At 36.5% G+C, this 21,214-nt stretch overlaps 1 protein-coding gene across 5 annotated transcripts in view; it reads left to right on the forward strand.

Annotated features, from left to right (window-relative positions):
- LOC102684556 (ephrin type-B receptor 1) overlaps positions 1–21,214 on the forward strand; it is a 236,890-nt gene that overhangs the window by 150,232 nt on the left and 65,444 nt on the right. For all 5 annotated transcript variants that reach the window (XR_011191395.1, XR_011191394.1, XR_001480120.2 and 2 more), the window contains exons 4-5: positions 2,077–2,232; positions 16,164–16,499. Coding sequence is in view for 1 of the 5 variants with exons in the window: in XM_015361286.2 (XP_015216772.1) it covers positions 2,077–2,232; positions 16,164–16,499 (492 nt within the window). In the remaining 4 variants the exon portion in view is untranslated. The remainder of the gene's footprint in view (positions 1–2,076; positions 2,233–16,163; positions 16,500–21,214) is intronic.

A 21,214-nucleotide genomic window follows, 5' to 3' on the forward strand; every position in this document is an offset into this window, starting at 1 on the left:
AAAAGTTTTTTTTTCTCTTATACTATTCCACATAGTGGGCAGCCTTTCTCTAATGGAGAGACATTGAACAACATGATGATTATTTCTGGTAAATCAGCAGTACCACAAGGGTCTAACATTACTTGATTCTAAATATGCACACTGAGAAAGGTGGGTTCATTAGAAAAAAAAATCAGTTGAAAAGAGATTGCTGAAGCACTTCATTAAAAATACAAAACTTAATTGGCATAATTAAGTTAAAAATGGTTTCTTCAAGGGAACTAAAGGTACTTCAGTAAACAATTATGCCAATGTATTAAGAAAAAAATATTTTTACTATTATACAATAATGCTGATTGTCCATACCATTCTAGAGCAGTATTGCATTTATCTATAACTTCATAAAATTAGGATTCAAGATGAAAACAAAATCAGCCTTCATCAAATGTGTAAATGTCATCCATTTTCTCATAATCACTTATTTGTACTAAAAATAAAAGAATCAAAAATACTATCTCATCTTACAATTCTTACACATCTTACATGTATTTTAGAACTTATAAATAAAAGCTGAATATAAGTATCACCCTACTGGGTAAATACTTGTGTTTTCAATAACCACACATAAAAAATATATTTTTATGGACTTTCTCTAGGAAAAGTATTCCATGCTGTGGGTGTGAGATATCTAAAATGTACTCAGTCTGAAGTTAGCAGCCTGTGTTTATCAAATCAATATGTTTTGGTGAGTGATCTTGCTGCCCAGAAATGTGTTTGTAGAGTTTGTTGCACTCAATTCTTTAATCCGAGAAATAGTGGTGATTGTGTTGGGAGTTTCTGCCAAGCAGTTCATTACTGATGACAGGGGCTTATGAAATTACATTTTAAGCACTTCACTTTCAGAATGGTAGTCAGCTACAGGTTTGTTTCATGTCTCCAGATACCTTCTCCAGAAAACTAAATTTTAAGAATCAGAATAAAAAAAACAACTGTAGTGGGTTAAATAAAAAACATTCAACTTGAAGTACTTGAAGAACTGTCCCTTGGAATGTACTGTACATCTTTAGAGAAAAGGTTTTCAATTGTCAATGAAAGAAAGAATAATTGTGTCATTTTTACAGAACATACAAACCTCTCTTGTGGACCTTTTGTTATGAAGCATTTATTTGATCAGTAATTGCATAGATGCAGAATAGTTACATATAGCTTTCATTCTGTTTTAAAAGCAGTATTGGCCATGAATGGTGTCTTTTGAAAGAGAGTAGCCTCCAGATTTTTGGGGGTTTCAAATTTCAGTAGTTCAAGAACACACATTGACTTCCTGTTTTTATGTGCATTTTCATTGTCTTTCCTCATTATACGGTTATAACCTCAATATAAGTTTTTTTTTAACTACAACTGCTGCAGTTTAGAATATAGCATGTTAGAAGCTGCAGGAATACTGCTGTCTCATGACACTTGCCATTCATCCTGCTCTTACCATACAAGCATTTATAACTTCCTGCCTAGATCAACGATCATTTAGTAAAACATGTTATGATGTTGCTGTCTACTTTTATAAAACTAAATGTCCTTGAGAGTACTATATCTATATTCAAAATAGATTTACTTTACCAAAAAGTGTATTTGTTTGATAACAAAAAACAGACCTTGTATATTCAAATTAAATAAAGCAAATCCTAATTTAAAAATATTTTCATTAATAACAACATTGAATTGAGACATTTGGTTGTTAAGTGTGGCTAGGTTAGATCCCTGGACTATTGAGGAGGTGTCAATCACTTGCTGTGTGAATCAGAGTGCACACAAGAATCGGTATTTGTCCCAAACAAATGAAAAAATGCAGTATAAGCTAAGACAGTACTCCAGCTCTGCTGCACCATCATTACATATAGCCTTCAGATGTTTTTTTTTATAGCAAGGACTTTGACATAAAATGATCAGATATGTGGCATAACGAGTTTAACAATATATTCTGCTAGAGTTATGTTCTTTTATGATAGAGCCTTTGGCTGTGCTTTCGAATATTTACTTGCTTGAGGCACTGTCAGAATCCCCTTTTGGTATAAAAGTGGTTGTTTTGCTCCTGTTTTACAGCATGTCCTCCAGGGACTTTCAAATCCAGCCAGGGGTCGAGGCTGTGCTCCGCGTGTCCGCCAAACAGCAGATCCACCATGGAGGCCGCCACCATTTGTGTGTGTCGCAATGGCTACTACCGTGGAGACATGGACCTCCCTGATGCCGCCTGTACCAGTAAGTAACCCATCTGTTCCGCAGCATGTAGATCTTTTCAAAGATTCTGTGTGCTCTCTCAGATCAAGTAACGCCCATATGTCACAAAAAATAGGTTCATATTAAAACAACAGGTACCGCAACAGGACAAAGGTAGATACCACTCTTGTATGTGAGTGTTAAATATCTCATCATAACAGCCTAGAGCCAGCACAGCCCATGTCCTGGTGCTAGAGTCCAAGGCCTTGATCGTCTGTGACGGTACCAATAAAAGAGATTTCATTATTCTACAGAGCCCCAGGCTGTCACAACCAGCGGTGACCAAAGAACTTTAGAGAACAGATTTAGACTTTTGGCTCTACAGGCTCTGCATTATTCTTCATGACTTTGAAACTCCTTGCCTAATGTGATTAAAAGGGCTGAAGTGCCTCTTGGCTTTGGGGTATGGATTGAAGTGCCATGTGTTCGGCATTCTGGTTCACAGTAATCTAATCAGATTGTTTTGCCTCACTGTATGAGTTATGTTTCATGTTTTGAGAATACTGTTCATTGTTGTATAGTAATATGTAATCCCTTGTACGAAAAAATAATAGAATAGAATCTTTATTGCCACACGACCGAGGCCGATGGAAGTTGTTGATGGTACAGCTTTGCTACAGACATATACAGTAACTGTTACAATAACAGAATATAAATACAGGACCTGAATACACAATATACCAAAAAAAATACATGCTGAGTTGATGCCCTGCAATATAAATATAGACAAATCAGTGCAATTTAAATGTGATACATGTCATAAGCACAGTACTAAATTTTTGATGGTAGGGGCACATTTACTTGTTGAGCAATCTAACAGCAGTTGGGAAGAAGCTGTTTTTGAAATGTGAAGTTTTGGATGTCAGTGATCTGAAACATCTACCAGAGGGGAGCAGCTGAAATAAGTCGTGCGCGGGGTGAGATGGATCTGCAATAATCTTGTTAGCACGTATGGTGGTACGTTGAGTGTGCAAGGATTCAACTGAAGAGAGCGGGGTCAGTAATCTTTGAGGCGTTCGTAACAATATTTTTTCGTAACATCTTTTCCTTGTTAAGATGTTTGTGCTTCCGTACCACACAGAAATAGAGGACGTCAGAATGCTCTCTAAAATGGCTGTGTACAATCAAACAAGGAGGTACTGACTGAAACCAAACTTCCTTAGTTGTTTGAGGAAGTACAATCTCTGATGTGCCTTCATAATGAGATGGTGTGTGTCAATGTGCCATTTTAGAGAGATACAGATATACTGTAGGTGCCCAGGAATTTAAATGACTTATGGTTATGGCTATTGTTGACTATTGATAGAGATGGGGGATTTGGGATCCTGTGAGTGCCCGAAATCCATAATAACCTCGAAGGACATTATGAAGGTCACAACCAAGTGGCTGTTCTAACTACTTCCAGCCAATATTGTGTGTCATTGTTTCCAGTAATGAACCCGATGATGGTGGTGTCATTGATGGTTGATGGTGCCTGTGTTGATGGCTGTGTTAAGCTCCCATCCTCTAAAGCAGTAATATTACATAATAAGGAAGAAAATATGAACATTGCTGGTGTAATTAACAGTTGCAGCAAAGGCATTAAGCACCAACTGACATATTTTCCTTTTAAAAGTCTTTTTAAAGGCATACTGTATGTATTTTATTTTTTGGAAACAATGATATATCTTCTTTTGAACTTGTTTCTTTCTTACTAGATGGCTGTCTAGACAATGTTGTGTGCAGCTCAGCAGATATTGTACTGTAGTGTTTTTGTGATGCTTGTGGGCTCAAAAAATCTAATTGAAATGGGCTTGTTATTTCAAAATAATCTACAAGGGCTTGATAAGATACTACTGCATTAAAGGCCTTACTACTTTGAATTTATTTGATATTATGAAAACATGTATATCTTTTTACTTACTGTTTTTGTGTACATAAAATAAGCTGCCAAGGTAAAAAGCTTGAGAGGATGGTGTTTTTGTGTCATGTACTATCTTCTTGTGCAAAAATGTTGTGTTACTTAAAAATGACATCATATATATATATTTAAATTATTTAGCTAGAAAAAGGGACATAATGTTACATTGGAATCTGCAAAGGTATAATAATAATCTTAATTATGCTGATGCTTCCATCCAAAGTGACTGTAAACCTGTAATATATACAGCTGTGCATTATACAGAAGAACTTTCAGTTATGTAGATTAATCGAAGGTACAATAGCACTGCCCCACCTAGGATTTACACCCACAGCCATTCAGTTATGGGTCTTGAGCTCTAACCACTATGAAATCGTTGATGGGGTTTTTCAACCTAGTTTGGTGGTTCACTCCCTCTTGTATTTAGGATAACATGCATGTTGAGTCCAAACCTGCAGGCATCTGGCCAGTGAAACTGTAAACTCTTGCAAAGAGCTGGTGAGTGGTACGCCCTGTATTCTCTACTGTAATTTTTATACCATCTCTCTACACTCCAGAAAAAATCTATTTTTTCCATTTGTGTCATTAATCTGTCACGTAAAATATAACACTTTGTTTTTTAGGGTAAGATTTCTACAGCCCTATGGGAGAAAATATTATAAAACAATAAGAATTCTCTGCAGATTTCTTTTTTATCTTTCAAGAAATCTTTAGCCTTTGTGGCAAAAAGAATCTATGCAAGGTTTTTTTTTGGAGCATCAGCTTAATTGGTTCAAAAGCTGTCCTAGCAGTCACTACATTTCTGGAGGATGGTATAAGTCTGTGCACATCCCCCTCATTGCCCATCTTTTCTGTTATACTGCTATCTGTGATGTCAAGCAGCTGTACAATTTCCCCATGTTGTAAATCTCTGCTTTGAGATGAGAAAAATCTCCCTGATTAAGTCGGTGATGGATTGGCACTCTCTGGGTTCTGTCAGCGGGGTGGCAGTGTGATCGATTGAGCTCTGCTGAACACTACCCCTCTTCAAACACCATCTTCCCCTCTTCATCCTTAGCAAGCTCAGCACCCTCTGTCTCTCTCGGTTTATGCAGTTTCTTTTTTTTCTACATCACCTTCTATTTATCTCCTATCCAAAGTTTTCCCTTCTAAGAACTTCAAAATGCACCTTCAATGTCCTCTGCCAAACACACTTTGTTGTTTTAATTGTGCCAATTGAATCAGCTCCCCCACAGCAAGTTAGCAGTGACTCCACATGGAAGCTTGACAACAATTGAGCTAATTGCTTTGAGTCAACTGGCAAAATTGCACTGATTAATCCCAAGGGAAAGAAATGTCTCATTTTACAACTTTGAAGTATATTATCTGTGTCTTCTTTTGATTAATCAATTCTTTAATGTAATCTTTAATAAATGAAGCACTCACAGGACTTTGACACATTCAAATAATCACCTGCAGAGCTTTAGTACCTCTTCTGTGGTTTCTCCATGTCTGTCTGTCACAGCACACTTCTGAGAGGCTGCAACAGACTGCTTTGCCGAAAGATGTACAACACGTTTCATATACAGTATATATATCATAGACCACTCGGCATGGATGAAAGAAAAGTAAAAATTCCCAAAATAATAAATTAAATCTTTGGGGTACATGGCCCAGTGGTTGCCTCCCTCCCGGGCAGTGATTCTTAGGATGTATAATGGGCAGGTTCTAGACTGTGGTTACTTCTTTGGTATTTAATCTGGGATGTGAAGGGTAATATGTTAATCCATGCGGTCTAAAACCTATTCAAGGGTCTTGCAAAGTCTTTTCTTTCGAAGCTAGCAACCTGAATCTCATGTCACAGGTTGCCTGTACACAGATTATCGTGTCAGTTGTATACTACAAGGCCTGGAATCTGGGCAATGGAAAGATAAAAAGAGTGTTAGAGCTGAAAGGTTGAAATCACATAAAATATTCAGAATCTTCTGCTCTACTGACAGATTAAAACCTAAAAGTAGTAAAGAATAAAACAAAATAGTTCAACGGTGAAACTGTTGCAGCATTTCGTATATAACTGGGTTGATCATTCCATAGTTTAGAATCACTTTAACTGAACACTCTACCTCCTACAGTTATTTTGGAAATTCTCTGATCTACCAGATAACTGTTGCCCTGGAACCAGAGTGCTCTAACCTGACATATTGTTAGCAGTCCACTTAAGTACAGTATGGGGGAGCGAGTCTTCGAAATCTCTCTGTCCTAGATTGCATTGGAGGCCAGAGCAGAGACCTTTTCAACAGAGCTCTGACCAAGCTAAACAGAAGGCAGCTGAATCTGAGTCAGATGAAAGGTCTGCTTCAAGCAGCACACAAAGGCTATGTGTTGTATCTTTGGAGCTGTGGCTATAGCCATCTATACAGTATTTAGCCATGAGGCTATTTTCCTTGAGGACAAGAACCTCTGTTTTGTCAAAACTCATCCTGAGAAAATTTGTAGTCATCCAATGCAAGGCAGGATTGATAAACACAACTCCTTGTCATTAGTGTAGTGTAAGAGTGAAAGTTTACATTATGACCCCACATAATATCCCCTAGCAGGAGGAGGTACAGTATAGTGAGAAAGCATGTGGATCAAAACTTGAAGCCATGAGCAATTCCACGCATTACTTGCAATAAATGACAGTAATTACTATTTATCCTAATGTACTGAAATCTGTTTATTAGGTAAGATTTGAAACAGGAGAGGACTTAACTTGAGAGGCCAAAATGGTTTATTGTGATCAGTGTTTGATGATTAATGGTGTCAGTAGCTACACTTTAGTTTTGTAGGACAAAAATGGTGGTATTACCAATTTTAGAAGACAGAAGTTATCTATTACTAATTTGATGAATGTTGTTTTGGTAGTATAGCTTGGAGAAAAAACTGTTTGAAATGATTCAGAAATATTAATTGAAATGAGGAAAACATGAGTTGCAATCATTTTGATAAGATTTCTAATACATATAGGAAATGTGAATTATGACTCTAATTTATAAGCTTGATTTGTTACATAGTGGGTTGATTACTGCAACCTTAAATTCAGATAGAACAGATATTACTTTCTCCGATCTTAAATTCCTTCTTAGAAAGTAATTTTCTACACAACCATCTTGTCTTGGGATTGACTATCACCTGAAATTCTGGGAAATGCTGTTAAATGGGATCAATTTAGCCGATTATGAGCTGATTCAGATTGTACTGAAAACATGCCTGCAAACACTCCGACTATTAAGGACTACGTTTTGGGATCCAAAGCGTGTTTCTCATGTTTAAACTATTATTTTGAGTAATCAATAATCAATAATTATCTAATAAAGGTATCAGTAGTAAACACAAAGGATGCATTTTGTACTTCATATTTTAATATGTCTGTATGTTTTTGAAAGAAAAGCAAATAAAGAAGAAACAAGATGAAACAGATGATGAAGATGATGAGTAATTAAGCATGTTGGTACAAATACTAACAAGATAAATCCTCTTTTAATTTAAAAATATAAAAATTAAGTTAATGAAACATTAATGTTTTCTTTCAAATCTTAACAAAAAAAAATAGATTTTAGTTCTTAGTAGCCCTATATAACAAGACTTAATGGACATGAAATATAGCTTGATAATCAGCACTGTGTGTTTTTGACATTTGGAATCACAGTCCAGATTTGATGACTAAGAGGGCAATTCTTCTGTAATGCACTTGTAAACAAACATAAGCCACTGTAATTGCTTTTCTCACTTAATCCTCAGACTGCACTGCCAGGCAGTGAATTGTTTGCATTATGTGCTTAAACTGTCCCCTCCACTCCAGTTAGCTGGAACCTCCACAGCCATCTCAGAGGTTTGGAGAGGCAGTCAGCTACAAGACCAAGGCACAGTCAAAAAGACACGAGCTGTCGTACAACCTAGTACTAAACCCCGCAGTCACTCCCTCACTTGGCATGATCAAAGTCCTAACTGAGAGAGCACTCCATGCACACAATTGTTTTTTTTTTTCTAATAGGTCCTGCACTAAAATCGAAAACAAAAAAAAACCAAATTCGACATAATATTAAAGTTACAGCATTAAACAAGTAACTGCTCCATTAAATCTCCAAGTTATACATTTTCTTTCTTTTACCTGTACAACACCACTTTAAGATAGAAATTATCATAGAATAATGTTGGATTAGTGCTTTGGAACAAAGGTACTAACATCATTAAGGATTATGATAATGCATGAAAGAGAAACTCAGCATTTTCTCCGTTAAATATGTGTCGAAGACACAATGAGGGGTATTAAACAGCATATCCTAGAAAAGATGAATATCATTAAGATAAGTACTAGGCACTAAGTATCTTACACAAAAAGCCAGCAAACTGTTGAAAATCCCAGTAGAGACTACATGCTTGGTAAACCAAGAATGCAGCAGTGCAGAATGCATTCCAATGATTTTTGTGTTTTTGTTTCTCCGATATAAATTTGTGCAGTGGTCTCAATTTAAACCCCAGTGGAGTATTCCAAATCACAAAACAAACACCACTAAAACATGATGCATTTCAATTTGCTTGCTTGAGGGCCCAGTAAAGAATGGTAGACAAGATTGATTATTTCAAGTCCTCTTGATATCAGAGGTTCTGGAAAAATCTTTGGTGTTGCCTTTTTGGCACTATGTCTGATGGTATTTAGGACTGTTGTTGCCTTGTGTGCTTTCAGAATTCACAAATATTCTTCACAGAGCAAGCATTTGAAGTCATTATCACGAGAAAGCAATATCCCAAAACAGATTTGTTGTGAAGAGCCAATTAAATCTTGTAATTAGTTTGGGTTTAGAAAATGATTGTCTGTTATACATATACATCAATAACTTAGCAATATTGTCAGTTCCACCTATGAGGGTGTAAAATCTTGAGCGTCTTGTTTTAAATGTCTCTGTTTCCCAGTCTACAATCATTGTTATGATTTACAGACCCCCAAGCATAATGATCCTTTCTTAAGAGGGTTTGCTGATTTACTACCTCTGCTTTGTTTAGGATTTAAAAATATCCTTATTCTGGGTGATGCAATGAGTCTGCTGGATCCGCCTATTTTTCCCATATCATTACCAAACATTTCTAAATATCTGTTCTCTATCAGCAATCAATTGCTAAAGACTTACTGTCCCTCTACATTACCTACCTAATCCCAATTTTGCAACAGGATTTCATAATTTTTACAACCAGGATTGACAGTATCCTGCATTACACTATATCCAACACACTTGCCATTACTAAACCTCCTCCCTGCAGGCCTGTTTTTGCAGGTCCTTCTCTTTCCTGTTTCTCTCAACTTGACACTGCATGCCTTGGTAAACTGGTATTGCTTATGAAACCCACCACCTGTCTACTAGATCCCATTCCTTCTGCTTGATTTTAATCCAGTTTTCCAGCTCTCTGCCCTAATGTCCTCGACATTATAAATGAGTTCATGAGCACTGGAGTGGTACCAATGGCCTATAAAATGACTTCAGTTGTGCCTGTGCCTAAAAAAAAATATGGCTCTGGACGACAAAAACATTTTCATCTTATACTGTACCTAGTTTGCCTTTTTTTGTGAAAATTTTAAAACACGCTTTTCCCATACATTTAGCAATCCTCTCATTGCAAATAACCCTTCTAATCTGGTTTCAGACAAATACGTTGTATACTGTAGAAACTGCCGTTGTTAAAAGTTACTAACGATCTTCTTATGACAGCTGATTCCAGTTTTCTATCTCTCCTCATTCTCCTAAACCTACAGTAAGTGCTACTTTTGGCACTGTTAATCATGAATTGCACTCTCCCATCCTGAGACTGTGTTTGGTGTTTCTGACATTGCTCTTCAATGGTTCAGCTCTTATCTTACTGATTGCCGACACTTTGTTTCTCTTGGGTTTAATTTATGAATTTGGCTTTGTTAAATCAGGATTTACATGTTCCTACTTGATCAGATAGTAAAATCACAATTGCAGTGAAATATCATTTATATGTTGATGATACTCAGATCTATGTCCCTACTAAACCTGACACTGAAGTAGCTATTTCTGCTCTCTCTAATCTCTGAGATAAGAAACCTGGATGATGCAAAATTTCCTTGGCTTAAACTGTGGTTAGACAGGTCATGGTACTCAGCACTTCCCATCACCTATGTAAAGTCAATGCAGTAACCCTATCTGTGGATGGCACTGTGATTGAATTGCAATCAAAAGTGAAAAATTTTAGTGGAGGTCTTTGATCCTGGCTTTTTACCCTCATATGCAGAATATTGTAAAAACATCATTCTCCCATTTCAGAAATATTGCCAGTCTACATCCCATATCGTCCTTGATTATGGCTGAAAAGCTGGTCAACTCATTTGTCTTGTCTAGAATTGATTACTGCAATGACCTACTTATAGGGGTATCTAAATCCACACTGAGCAAACTACAATATTTTCAGAATTAGGCAGCAAGAATCCTGACCATATGATCATGCAAGCAATGTCTGTCTGGGAGTCCTATCAGGCTTTGTCTTGGCTTACAAATTCTCATGCTCTCCTGTATGGGTCTGCATGGCTTGTCACCTCAGTACCTATCTGACTTATTGTCTGTTTACTCCCAGCCTCACAAGCTTCATTTGTCTGACTCTGCTCTTCCATACGTCCTCCAAGTTAGTTTACATTCTATGGTTGACAGGGCCTTGTCTTGCTACGCCCCACAGCTCTGTAATTTTATCCCCAAGGATATCAGAGAGTCACTTTTCCTGAGTGCATTTAAATCTAGACTCAAAACCTTTCTTTTCAGAAAGGCTTTAATTTAATCAGTGTCTGTGTCTGCTCAGTTTTCTAACGACTATGTATCTTGTGCTGCACCTTTTTCCTCTTGTGTTTCTTATATACGTATTTTGTAATTTATGATTCTGATACATTTTTACATCTATTGTAGAGCGTTGAGATGTTACTTTTATAGATGCTACAGTATATAGAATTAAGCTTATTATTATATTATTGTTAAAATCAGCCTGAAATGCTCCTGCTAAATAAATACCCATTGAGTATGGTAAGTGTAGCTCTCAACACATTAAATCCGTCCACAAATTAAAACAGCCAAAAGCAGCCATAATTGCCTCTAAATCACCCATTTAAGTGGTGATCACAACTGATTTCTCTACCATTGCTGCATTAATAATTTCCACTTGGCTGAGAACCGGGTCACAGACACTTCAGAAAGCCTTATGGGAGCTGAAACTTTGCTTCGAAGTAATTCTGGCAGTGCCTGGACTTATTCCCACCTAAAAGCTTGGCCTAGATAACATTCTCGTTTCCTAATCTAACACATAAATCTTCAGCCTTTTTTCTTACCTGTCAGAGGGGGATGAGATTAAAGAGAAATGTATATATAGGTGAGTTTGTATATATGTAGGTTATGAAATTGTGCTGAGAGTGTTGCCAATGGGCAGATTGGGTGTCTTTCTCCTCACTATATGCATAATTCCTGAGAGACTGGGCAAGTGTGTCAAAACTCACCATCTCAATGCTCATTTTTAATCTCTCTTCTCCTGACCTATTTTTTGCTTTGCCCTGGTTGAAGACCAGCCTCCCTGCTGCAGGTGCCAATTAATCAAGAAGCTACATGCAGTAGCTTTCTTCAAATACTGTGCTACCTTCCCCCATGTCACCAGGGAGGGTACAGAGGGTACTGTGCAGCATCCTGAATGGAATTGCAGAGTGTTGGTAATGCTGAGAGAAAATTTTAAGATATGATGGGAGAGAGCTAAATTTAGTTTATCCATAGACAGGGAAACAATAATAAAGGCTTTTTAAAGAGATTCAATATATGGAACATTGATATGGAAGCAAAAGGACAAGCAGCTTTTGTAAATGTGGTGAAAGGTATACTTCAAAATCATGTTTTGTTTCTTACTTTAACGCTTCAAGTGAGGAAAAGGTAAAAAACGGTCAGATATAATCTGGAAATAAGGTTTTCATGGTGCCTTTAGATGACCTGTTTGCCAAAAGAACGGTTTGTAGATCTAGTCAAGAGTAGCTCATGTAGATGAGTCTTTATTACTTTATCGTGGATAAACATGCTTTACCTTTTTGATATTCTTTAAGTAGATGAAAATAAGAACAACAAGACCATTTAAATTATAATTATGATGACATAATTAGAAGTACACACAATCAGCCATTTAAAAAATATATACTATCAGATGTAATCAGCATACCTGCTTATTAATACATCTGGAGTGAAACTATGCCTTCTTTGAATTTTATAATATACAGGTATTTGTTAGTGCGCTTTAACAATTTGTGCTTTTTTTTCCTTAATAATGAATTCACTATCTTTATACACACCTTATTTTGGTTTGTTTTTGAAGTAGCACAGAAAATGGCCTTCTCTACAAAACCAGTCCAATTGTTTTTATTATATACAATTACCTTGGAGTCACCAGTTATATGTGTCCAATATCTTTACTGACAACTAAAAATCCGGCAGGTAATTATTGAGGAGGAGGACGAACCATAGACAGATTCCTGCACCCTACCCACCATCAAATCATTCATCTTTTGAAATTTCACAAACCTGACGATCCTATACACATTAATTCACTGTCAACTGAGAGAGAGGTGCGTTCCTCACAGACAGCACTGCACACCTCAAGAAGTGTCAAGAGGTCAAAGCTACAGGGTGGAGCCGAGACAGACCTGGCTGATTTATTACAGCCCAACCCTCTGCGGCACTTAGCTAGTTGTGTGCTGCTTATGGGGAGTCCTGGTCCCAGTCAACTAGTGACATATCGATTTAGAAGTTACAGCAACACATGAAAAAATTCAAACACATTCTATGCATGAACAATCTATGTCTCTGTCACCCATTCTCTTAAAATTATGAAAATATTATGTGCTATAATTGTCACGAAAGCGTTCTTTCCGGACCCTATGCGGACAACACAATCCGGGGTTGAGTGAGGAAACACTGGGAAAAAATCATGCAGGGTAAGGGAATAAAAACAGGGGGGCGTGTCCAAGGAGTGCTGGTGGTCGGGGAAGGTGTAGCGAGGCAAACAATCCAGGGACGAGTCCAAAGAGAAGTCCAAAAACGAGGGAAAAGTCCATGGCCAGGAGATCTATCCGAGACAGGTGATTAAAAACCAGAACCGGGTCGGGACAGGCAGGGGGAACGCAAACAGGAACAGAAACTTTAAACCACGAAGGAGCTAGACGCATCCAGGACCCGGGCTCGCATGATACAGGAACCATTGCAGAGCTGGGATTGGCGTCTGCGTCTGGCTTTTAAAGGGGGAACTGAAAAGGGGCTGGAACAAGGAACAGGTGCGGGGAATGAGGCAAACAAGGAAAGGCTGGAGCGACCTTAAGAGGAGGGGTTTGCGATCGTGACAATAATAGGAGCAGGGAAGGCGAAGACAAACTTTTTTAGAGAAAAAAGCTACATATACTGTACAGTAAAAAAGATGAAAAAGTAAGACAAAAGGAAATGTACTGGAAAATTAGCAGTGGTAACTGTTAGTTGAGTCTGATCTAATGTTGTCCCATAGCCATCATTTGTTTTTGTTCAATTTTATTTTTATCTTCTTAACAGCTATTTTTTTTTGCTCGTAAGCAAACTTTTCCTCTTATGAGAAATTTCCTGCACATCCAGTGATTGATATCCACTGCTACGGAGACTGCTTCGACTGACTCACTGACTTCAGTTTATTCCCGGACCACAGTGGTCAAAGAGACTGCTGGCTAACATAGTGTCATAATCAGTGGTGAATGAGGCTGAGTAGCAATGCCAAGCTGCGCTATAAAAAGGGGTAAAGAGTTTGTATGTAGTACACTGTAGGCCTGTGAGAGTTGAGTTGACAGGATAGGTGAGATACTTTTTTATTAGCATCAAGAAATAACCAAGAAATAATAACCAAGAAATTCTGTATTTTTACAGCATTAATAACAATGTTGTAAAAAACAGTGTATCAGATTGCTGTATCAGAAGGTCATATTAAGCAAAAAGGCATGACGAGAATCTACATTTTCCTGCTATTTACATACTGCAATATAAAAAAATCCAAATGCAGTTTTTCTGAAATTATGAATTCCAGTTTACAAGTAGTAAACTGAGCAAAAGGCAAATCGGCACGGACCACATGCGACTGACAAAACTGCCAAGAACACACATAGGTTGTGAAATACTCAAAGATAACAAAGCAATCAGTAAAAAAGTGATGAAGCCTAGCATCTTAAAATGTACTTTAAGATTTTGGATTAAATAATGAACATGCAAGATTGGTTTCACTGACTTGCTGATTAATGCAAAATCATTGAAGAAGGTCACTTACTAACATGTTTCTGTATCCCTTTTAGTTTCTATACTTCTGTATTTAATAATGCCATTATATCCACTATTTCAGTGCATTGTCTGTGCACCCAGGCAGCAGTTCATTTGGTTTAGCAGAACAATGATTAATTGTGCTGCCAGCATGTAGGTTTTTTTTTTTCATCTAGAAACACTTTGTCATCACTGTTTCAACAATAACTTCAAGTTCTTGCACTACAGGATATGAAGTCAGAAGGATGTTTTTTTTTTAGAAGTTGAAACGATTTTTGTTTAAAATCTAGTAAAAAAAACCCCGACTCTGTTGTGCTTATTCAGTAAATCATTCAGACTTATGTTCCCTCCATTTTCTTTCTTGAAGAAAATTTATTCACTACAGTGAATTTCTACAAATATGTTTTAACTGTTATTTAATTTAAGCTGAAATTGAAAAACCAACAAGAGAACAAATAAGGCCCCAGCTTATTGTCTTATCTAGTACACTTAGTGCACTGTAGTAGATTATTGGTTAACCTGTACTGAACATTTTAATTTTTACAAAATCACTTGCATAGGTTGATATGTACAATGTCGAGAGCTAATGATAGAGAAGAAAACAAAGCAAAAAAAATATTGGATGTGTTTTATTTGAGAAATCAAACACAGTGCTGAGAAATATACAAGCTGAGACCTATTCAGTCTCATATTAATTCAGTTGAGCAATTAGAAATCTCTCTTTAAAAGAATGGTTACTTTCTTTTGCAAAAAAAAACTATTCAATAATAACTTATTTCACTAAAACTGTTTATAATATTATGGAGTGTCCCTTACCACCTCATAATTTTTCATTCATGTTAGTTTGCAGAGAAACACATTTTCAAGAAGCGTGTAGCATAGATTCAGACAAATGTTTTAGGCCTGATCATTACAACTCTATAGATACAGTATCCATACCTAACTGTTTTCTTTAACTACGCTTTCTTTTTTGTATATAGGTATAAATATAACTGAAAATATCTAGACACTTTTCAAATCTAATATAAAACAGACCCAGTATATACAAAGGCAAAATCTCTCTAATCTGATGATAGAAACCTTTGTGCAACTCAGTGATCGTAGATTCCAATTGTAGATTCCAATCTTCCTTAGTGAGTTCCAACAGCACACCTGCCTGTGCCAGGCAAGCATGAGAGTTCCAACAACCTGAAGAAGGCTCCACAGCCTCCATTAGACAAAACTGTTAAAGAGTAATTCACTGAAAATATCTGCAGCACAGACATTTATTGTCAAAAATGTGTTCTCAATAGCTTTGTTTTATTGCTTTATTTTATTATTTTGATTGATTCCCTTTTGTTTATACGCTTATTTGGGTTCTCAGACCCTATATTGGATTACCAAATTTCCTTATACCAAGTTCTTATCCTAATGATGATTTAGTATTAATACAGTTGGCTACACCTTTATGATTTATATCATTTATTGCATTCTTATAACTTCATACCTTAATTAAAATGTATGTAAGTAAACCCTGTCTCAGTCATATATGATGAATATTTTTCAACTGCATTATGAGGAGTAACAGAAAATCTTTTATGAGAAATCACAGCAAGGTTTCTAAACAATGAATGTCTAAGATAACTGGCGGTGGGGGGTCACATTTTGCAGAGCAAAAAGACCAATGAGTTCAAAGTCTTTCCCCGTGTTTTCTCTAGGCGTTCCTTCAGGCCCTCGAAATGTGATCTCCATTGTCAACGAGACCTCAGTCATCTTGGAGTGGCACCAACCTCGGGAGACAGGCGGACGTGATGACGTGATATACAACATCATCTGCAAGAAGTGCCGCACAGACCGTAAGGTCTGCTCCCACTGTGATGAAAATGTGGAGTTTGTGCCCCGTCAGCTGGGCCTCACCGAGACTCGGGTGTTCATCAGCAACTTGTGGGCCCACACGCGCTACACCTTTGAGATCCACGCAGTAAATGGAGTGACCAACAAGAGTCCATACCCTCCCCAGCATGTCTCCATCAACATCACCACCAACCAAGCTGGTGAGTATATTGTATACAGTACATATTATACAACATACTATATATCCCGAGGCTTTCATTATCTCCCTAAAGCTTTTCAGGAATGTATGTAAGAAAAACTGGCACCCATCATCTTAATGTAATCAGCGAGTGCAGATTGCTTTCAAGATACAAGATGCTTCACCTCTAGTAGGAAAGCTACAAACCAGCAAGGAATCTGACAAATTGAAAAATTGGGCTGAAAAAAAAATCTGAAACCCAGATTTCTTATTGGCCAACAACAATTGCTTGACGTTAGGTTGCCTAAATTTAAACACTTTTCTTTCATAATTCTTTGGAAATGTTGATAAAAAAAATCAAATTAAAATATCTAAAAATTGTTTTTTTTCAGACTTTTTACAAGCATATTTTAGCAGAATTACTTACTAGAATTACCAAAGTGATTTACATAAATAAGAGGAACTTATGTGAAGCACCCATAATATCTTAACACACAGCAAATCAGGGAGAGAAGTGAGAAACTGCCATATCAATTGAAAATCGTCTATTTAGGCTAAGTGATGCAAATCCAAAATGGAATTTAGGAAGTTAACACCTTCACCTGTTAACATCCTTTATATTATAAACAGTGAAATCTTTATTGAGCAAGTCAGAACATCAGTTTAATACAGGACGAGTCACCATACTGAGACAGTGGTTTGGAAATTCTGGTCTAGAGAGAAGAGTGTCACCAAGCTGTGTCCCAACACTGGTAGTAACAAAAACCTGGTTTTCTTTTTAGGTTTCTCATTCCAGTACTGCCTCAGCCTTGCTCATCTTATGAGATCTGATGAAATCAGGCTAGAAAGTGGTACTTAATAACACCACTTCTGTTACAGATACTGCTGGTAGCTTAGAGATGACAAACTTATCTTTTCAAAACGTAGCACACTTGGAAAGACTTCCTCTGCCCTACAGGTTTTTTTAGTAAAGCCTATGTGTAAAACAAGTATAAGTTAATTTGATGTCGGAACATAAAAAGAAGTAACACAGCATTTCAGCTAAAAACTAAGTGAACAATCGTGCATGTGAATCTCATTGAACACTCTCAGACATTCAAACTATGTCATTATCTTTAGGTTAGTGGTTTTGGCTTGTAGATACGTATCTCTTATAGGTAGACCTTGAATGACAAACTTATTCTGCTCGTGGCTTCTGATAGCTTTAAACCTCAGCCACCAGAAATGACAAGCATGAAAGGCAAAGTTCCTTTAACTTTCATATATATTTAAAGAGCAATGCATTCACTCCATTATGTACTGATATGAGGACCAAAACTAGATTTTAAACAGCCTTGTCAAGAGAACATTTTCATTTGTAAATCTTTTTTAAGAGGAATCAAGTGTAAAACTGACACCAAGCTTTATTTCTCGGATGGAGGCTGTTAGATATGAGTTGTTTGATACCAATACACAGAATGAGGTTACTTGCCGTAATAACTGTAAATATCCCATGGGAGGAAGCCCGTATTCTTCCAAGTACACATATGCTGTCAGCGACCAGCCATTTGTCTGCTTCCTGTTTTGCAGTGAACTTTGATCTCTCTGGATTGATGTGGGTGTTAATTTATATGAAGACAACTGGGCTGCCAGTTATGAGTTGTCCCATGACAGTTAGCTAATTATTTTCTGCCATAAGATGGAACCCATTTCGTAAAAAATAAAGAAATGAATAATCATTTCAGGAGACAAAAATGTTACAGTTGTACCAATTGAATGAGCAAGGCCAATTATTTTTATTTTAACTTTTTTCATATTGAGTCACAATACACCAGAAAGTAGGAGAATGAATAGCCACCCACTACTAATAAATCCGGATTTTCTCAGTTAAGTTCAAGAGGGCTTCTATCCATTGATTTAGGAGAATGCTTTCTAGTGCAGATAGAAAAATCACTCTGATAGTCACTCAGTTCTTCTTTTCCAGACAAGATTGCAGTCTTACTGGACTCAAGTGCCAATTAGTGCTGGTTCAAGTATGTAAACATATTTAACTTGTTAAACAACACCTTGTATTCAAACTGTGTTTTAAGTAAGTACAATTTGCCATGGAATTAAACCAGGAAAGCAGATGGTTTAAATGCCGGATCAAAACAGGATCAAATCTCTGTTTTCTGAAAGTAATAGTACACGTTAAAGATGGAAAAGGTACAAAGAAAGTATTAGGCATGTAGTGTTTTCATTCAAATTTGCTTTGAGATTTTTTAATACTGAAAATAAATGGGGACATTTTACACATTTTGTTGGTAATTACCTCACTATAGTTGTTTAATGCTGGCTTAATGTTTTCATATTTTGTAAGTAAAACGTGGCATGATGTAAGGATAGTGCAAGTTGAAATAGACTGCATCTGTAAATATTACATACAAAAGAAGATTTTAATGAAGGTTTAATCATATAATAAAAAAAACTTTCTATTTGAGTTGTTTTACATTTATCAGCTACATTAAGGGCGAAACATATAGCAGCTAATTATGTTACCACAAATCTCATGCACATTTAGCAATTTCTAGGCTTTATAATAGGTAGATTGAGTCTAGATATATAACAGTGAATTTCACTACTGCAGTAAATATTAACTTCAGAGTCCTTTTAAAATTTTGAAGGAAAAATGTATACTCTATGGTCATTTTAAATTCATTTTTTTATGTGTAATGACTTCCCTATTTTTTTTCTTTTCACAGAAGACAAAGGTCAATTATTCAGTGCTTAGTCTTTCTAAAAAATAATTTTACTGCAGTCTGAGATTACTGCAAGCCTGTCTCACCTCTGACTTGTTCATCTCTCTCTGATTTGGTTTGACTGAATCTTGGTTGTTGAGGAGACAAATAACTTTGTGCTAATGTTACAGTTCCGACAGGCGAGAAAGATGTTTTAGAAAGCTTGGACTTCCCTTGTTTTAAGCTGGGGAAGCATTGCATACTCTGCGTTTTTTGGAGTGGTTTCTGCTTAAAGGCAGACTCTGTTTTTGACATAATTCTTTGACATGCTCTGTCAAAATTAAGTGATATTTTACTATATATATATAAATAATATACAATATTATTAATTAATAATATGTGCTATGACCAGTTATAACATGTTTTATGCATTTTGGTTTTTGCAGGGTTTTGCTAAACTTTTCTTCCTGATAAACGTGAGTTAAATGTGAAAATCAGTCCTATAGTCAGATTTTTAGACTTTTATTAGACATAATGGACAGGTTAGAAATCCAGGATCTCCATGTCTTTCTGCAAATTGACGATAATAATACATTAAAACTGTACTCATTATATGGCCACATAACTATCTAACATTTTCCATAGGATGAAGGCTGGCGTGAACCACACTTGGTTACTTCTAGTATAACTGTGGTTTATATACGACCTTCACTCTATAGCTGTTATTTAAAATGATGCTGAGTTTGACATATATTTGGTTATTCAGAAATGCTGCATCCAACTGTATGGTGACATCAAAACTCTGTGATGTACTGTTTAACCACAGCATAGTAATGGAAATGTGAAGGTCTGTGCCTCCCCAGCACTCACAACACATGCATCTTAGTGTCAAACAACGCATCTTAGTGTCAAAGATGGCAGAGCCTGTTCTGTTAAGGCTGAGAGGACTGTAATATAAAAGATCTGCACGAGACAATAACTGTTTGAGAGATCTCACTCCCATTTATGTGGTTTGCATTCTTCTGACTATAAGTGTCATTGTTAAGAGTAACTACTGTATGTGATGGATTTATTGAACAGTCCTCCAGAGCTTTAGTTTTCCTGTTTTTTTTTCCTTTCCATATCTTCTTCCAATTTTTACGTTTCGTTTTTGTGATGCTTTAACACCATCACATGATATATGAAAAACGTGGTGCTTTGGAAACACAGCAAACGGTTTTTATAGTTAACAGAATAAGGGCATGAGCAGGTAAAAAAATCTGACTGTGATAATGGATATACTTGGAGAAAACATAGACACAGGAGCATTATCATATTTTTAAGTATTTCATATTAGATTATTAAGATTGCTATTATTCCTGACTTTTACAAAGAAAGGAGAAAAAAAATCACAAATTGCTCATCTAAATAGCCTTGATTATCAGGGAAGCTAATGGTCTAACTGTCCCTTTTGACAGGGTAAGTACTCTGCTTGACAGACAGATGTAAAATTGATGGTGTATCCATTGTTAACAGTTCAGTAAGTAATTAGGTGGCTGCTTTTAATTTGTTCCACGAATGCTTCTGCCATTGTTGCCAAGTAATTGCCCCATTCAGCAGATTTCTGACAGGGCTTCCATTGTGAAGACCTAAGGGACTTCAGGCTATCTTCTTAAGGTGGAAAGGAGGAATTGAATTATTCACAGATATTTCCTGAAGAGTTATCTTTGCACTTGTTCCTTAAGAAAGGAACAAGTGAAAGTGAAAGGCAGCAAAAGAAAGCAAACACCTACGAACAAAATTCCAGAGTGATGTCATTGGTCACTAACCTCGCCTTCCAGCTCAATTTATTTTAAATTTCAGTCCATAACTGAATGATATTAATACTGGTTTTATATAATTTAATTTGATGGTATAAGAATAAATAAATTATTTTTTCATTAAAAGTCTGTTGGAATTTGGTATGGAAGGAAATATTTGGCTGTTAATTGTTAACAGGTTGTCAGGCTGCATATGACCCCACATCACCGTAACAAGACTGCTAATTTCAATTTCACAGACT

Source organism: Lepisosteus oculatus, chromosome 13 (assembly GCF_040954835.1).
Source record: "Lepisosteus oculatus isolate fLepOcu1 chromosome 13, fLepOcu1.hap2, whole genome shotgun sequence".
NCBI lineage: Eukaryota > Metazoa > Chordata > Actinopteri > Semionotiformes > Lepisosteidae > Lepisosteus > Lepisosteus oculatus.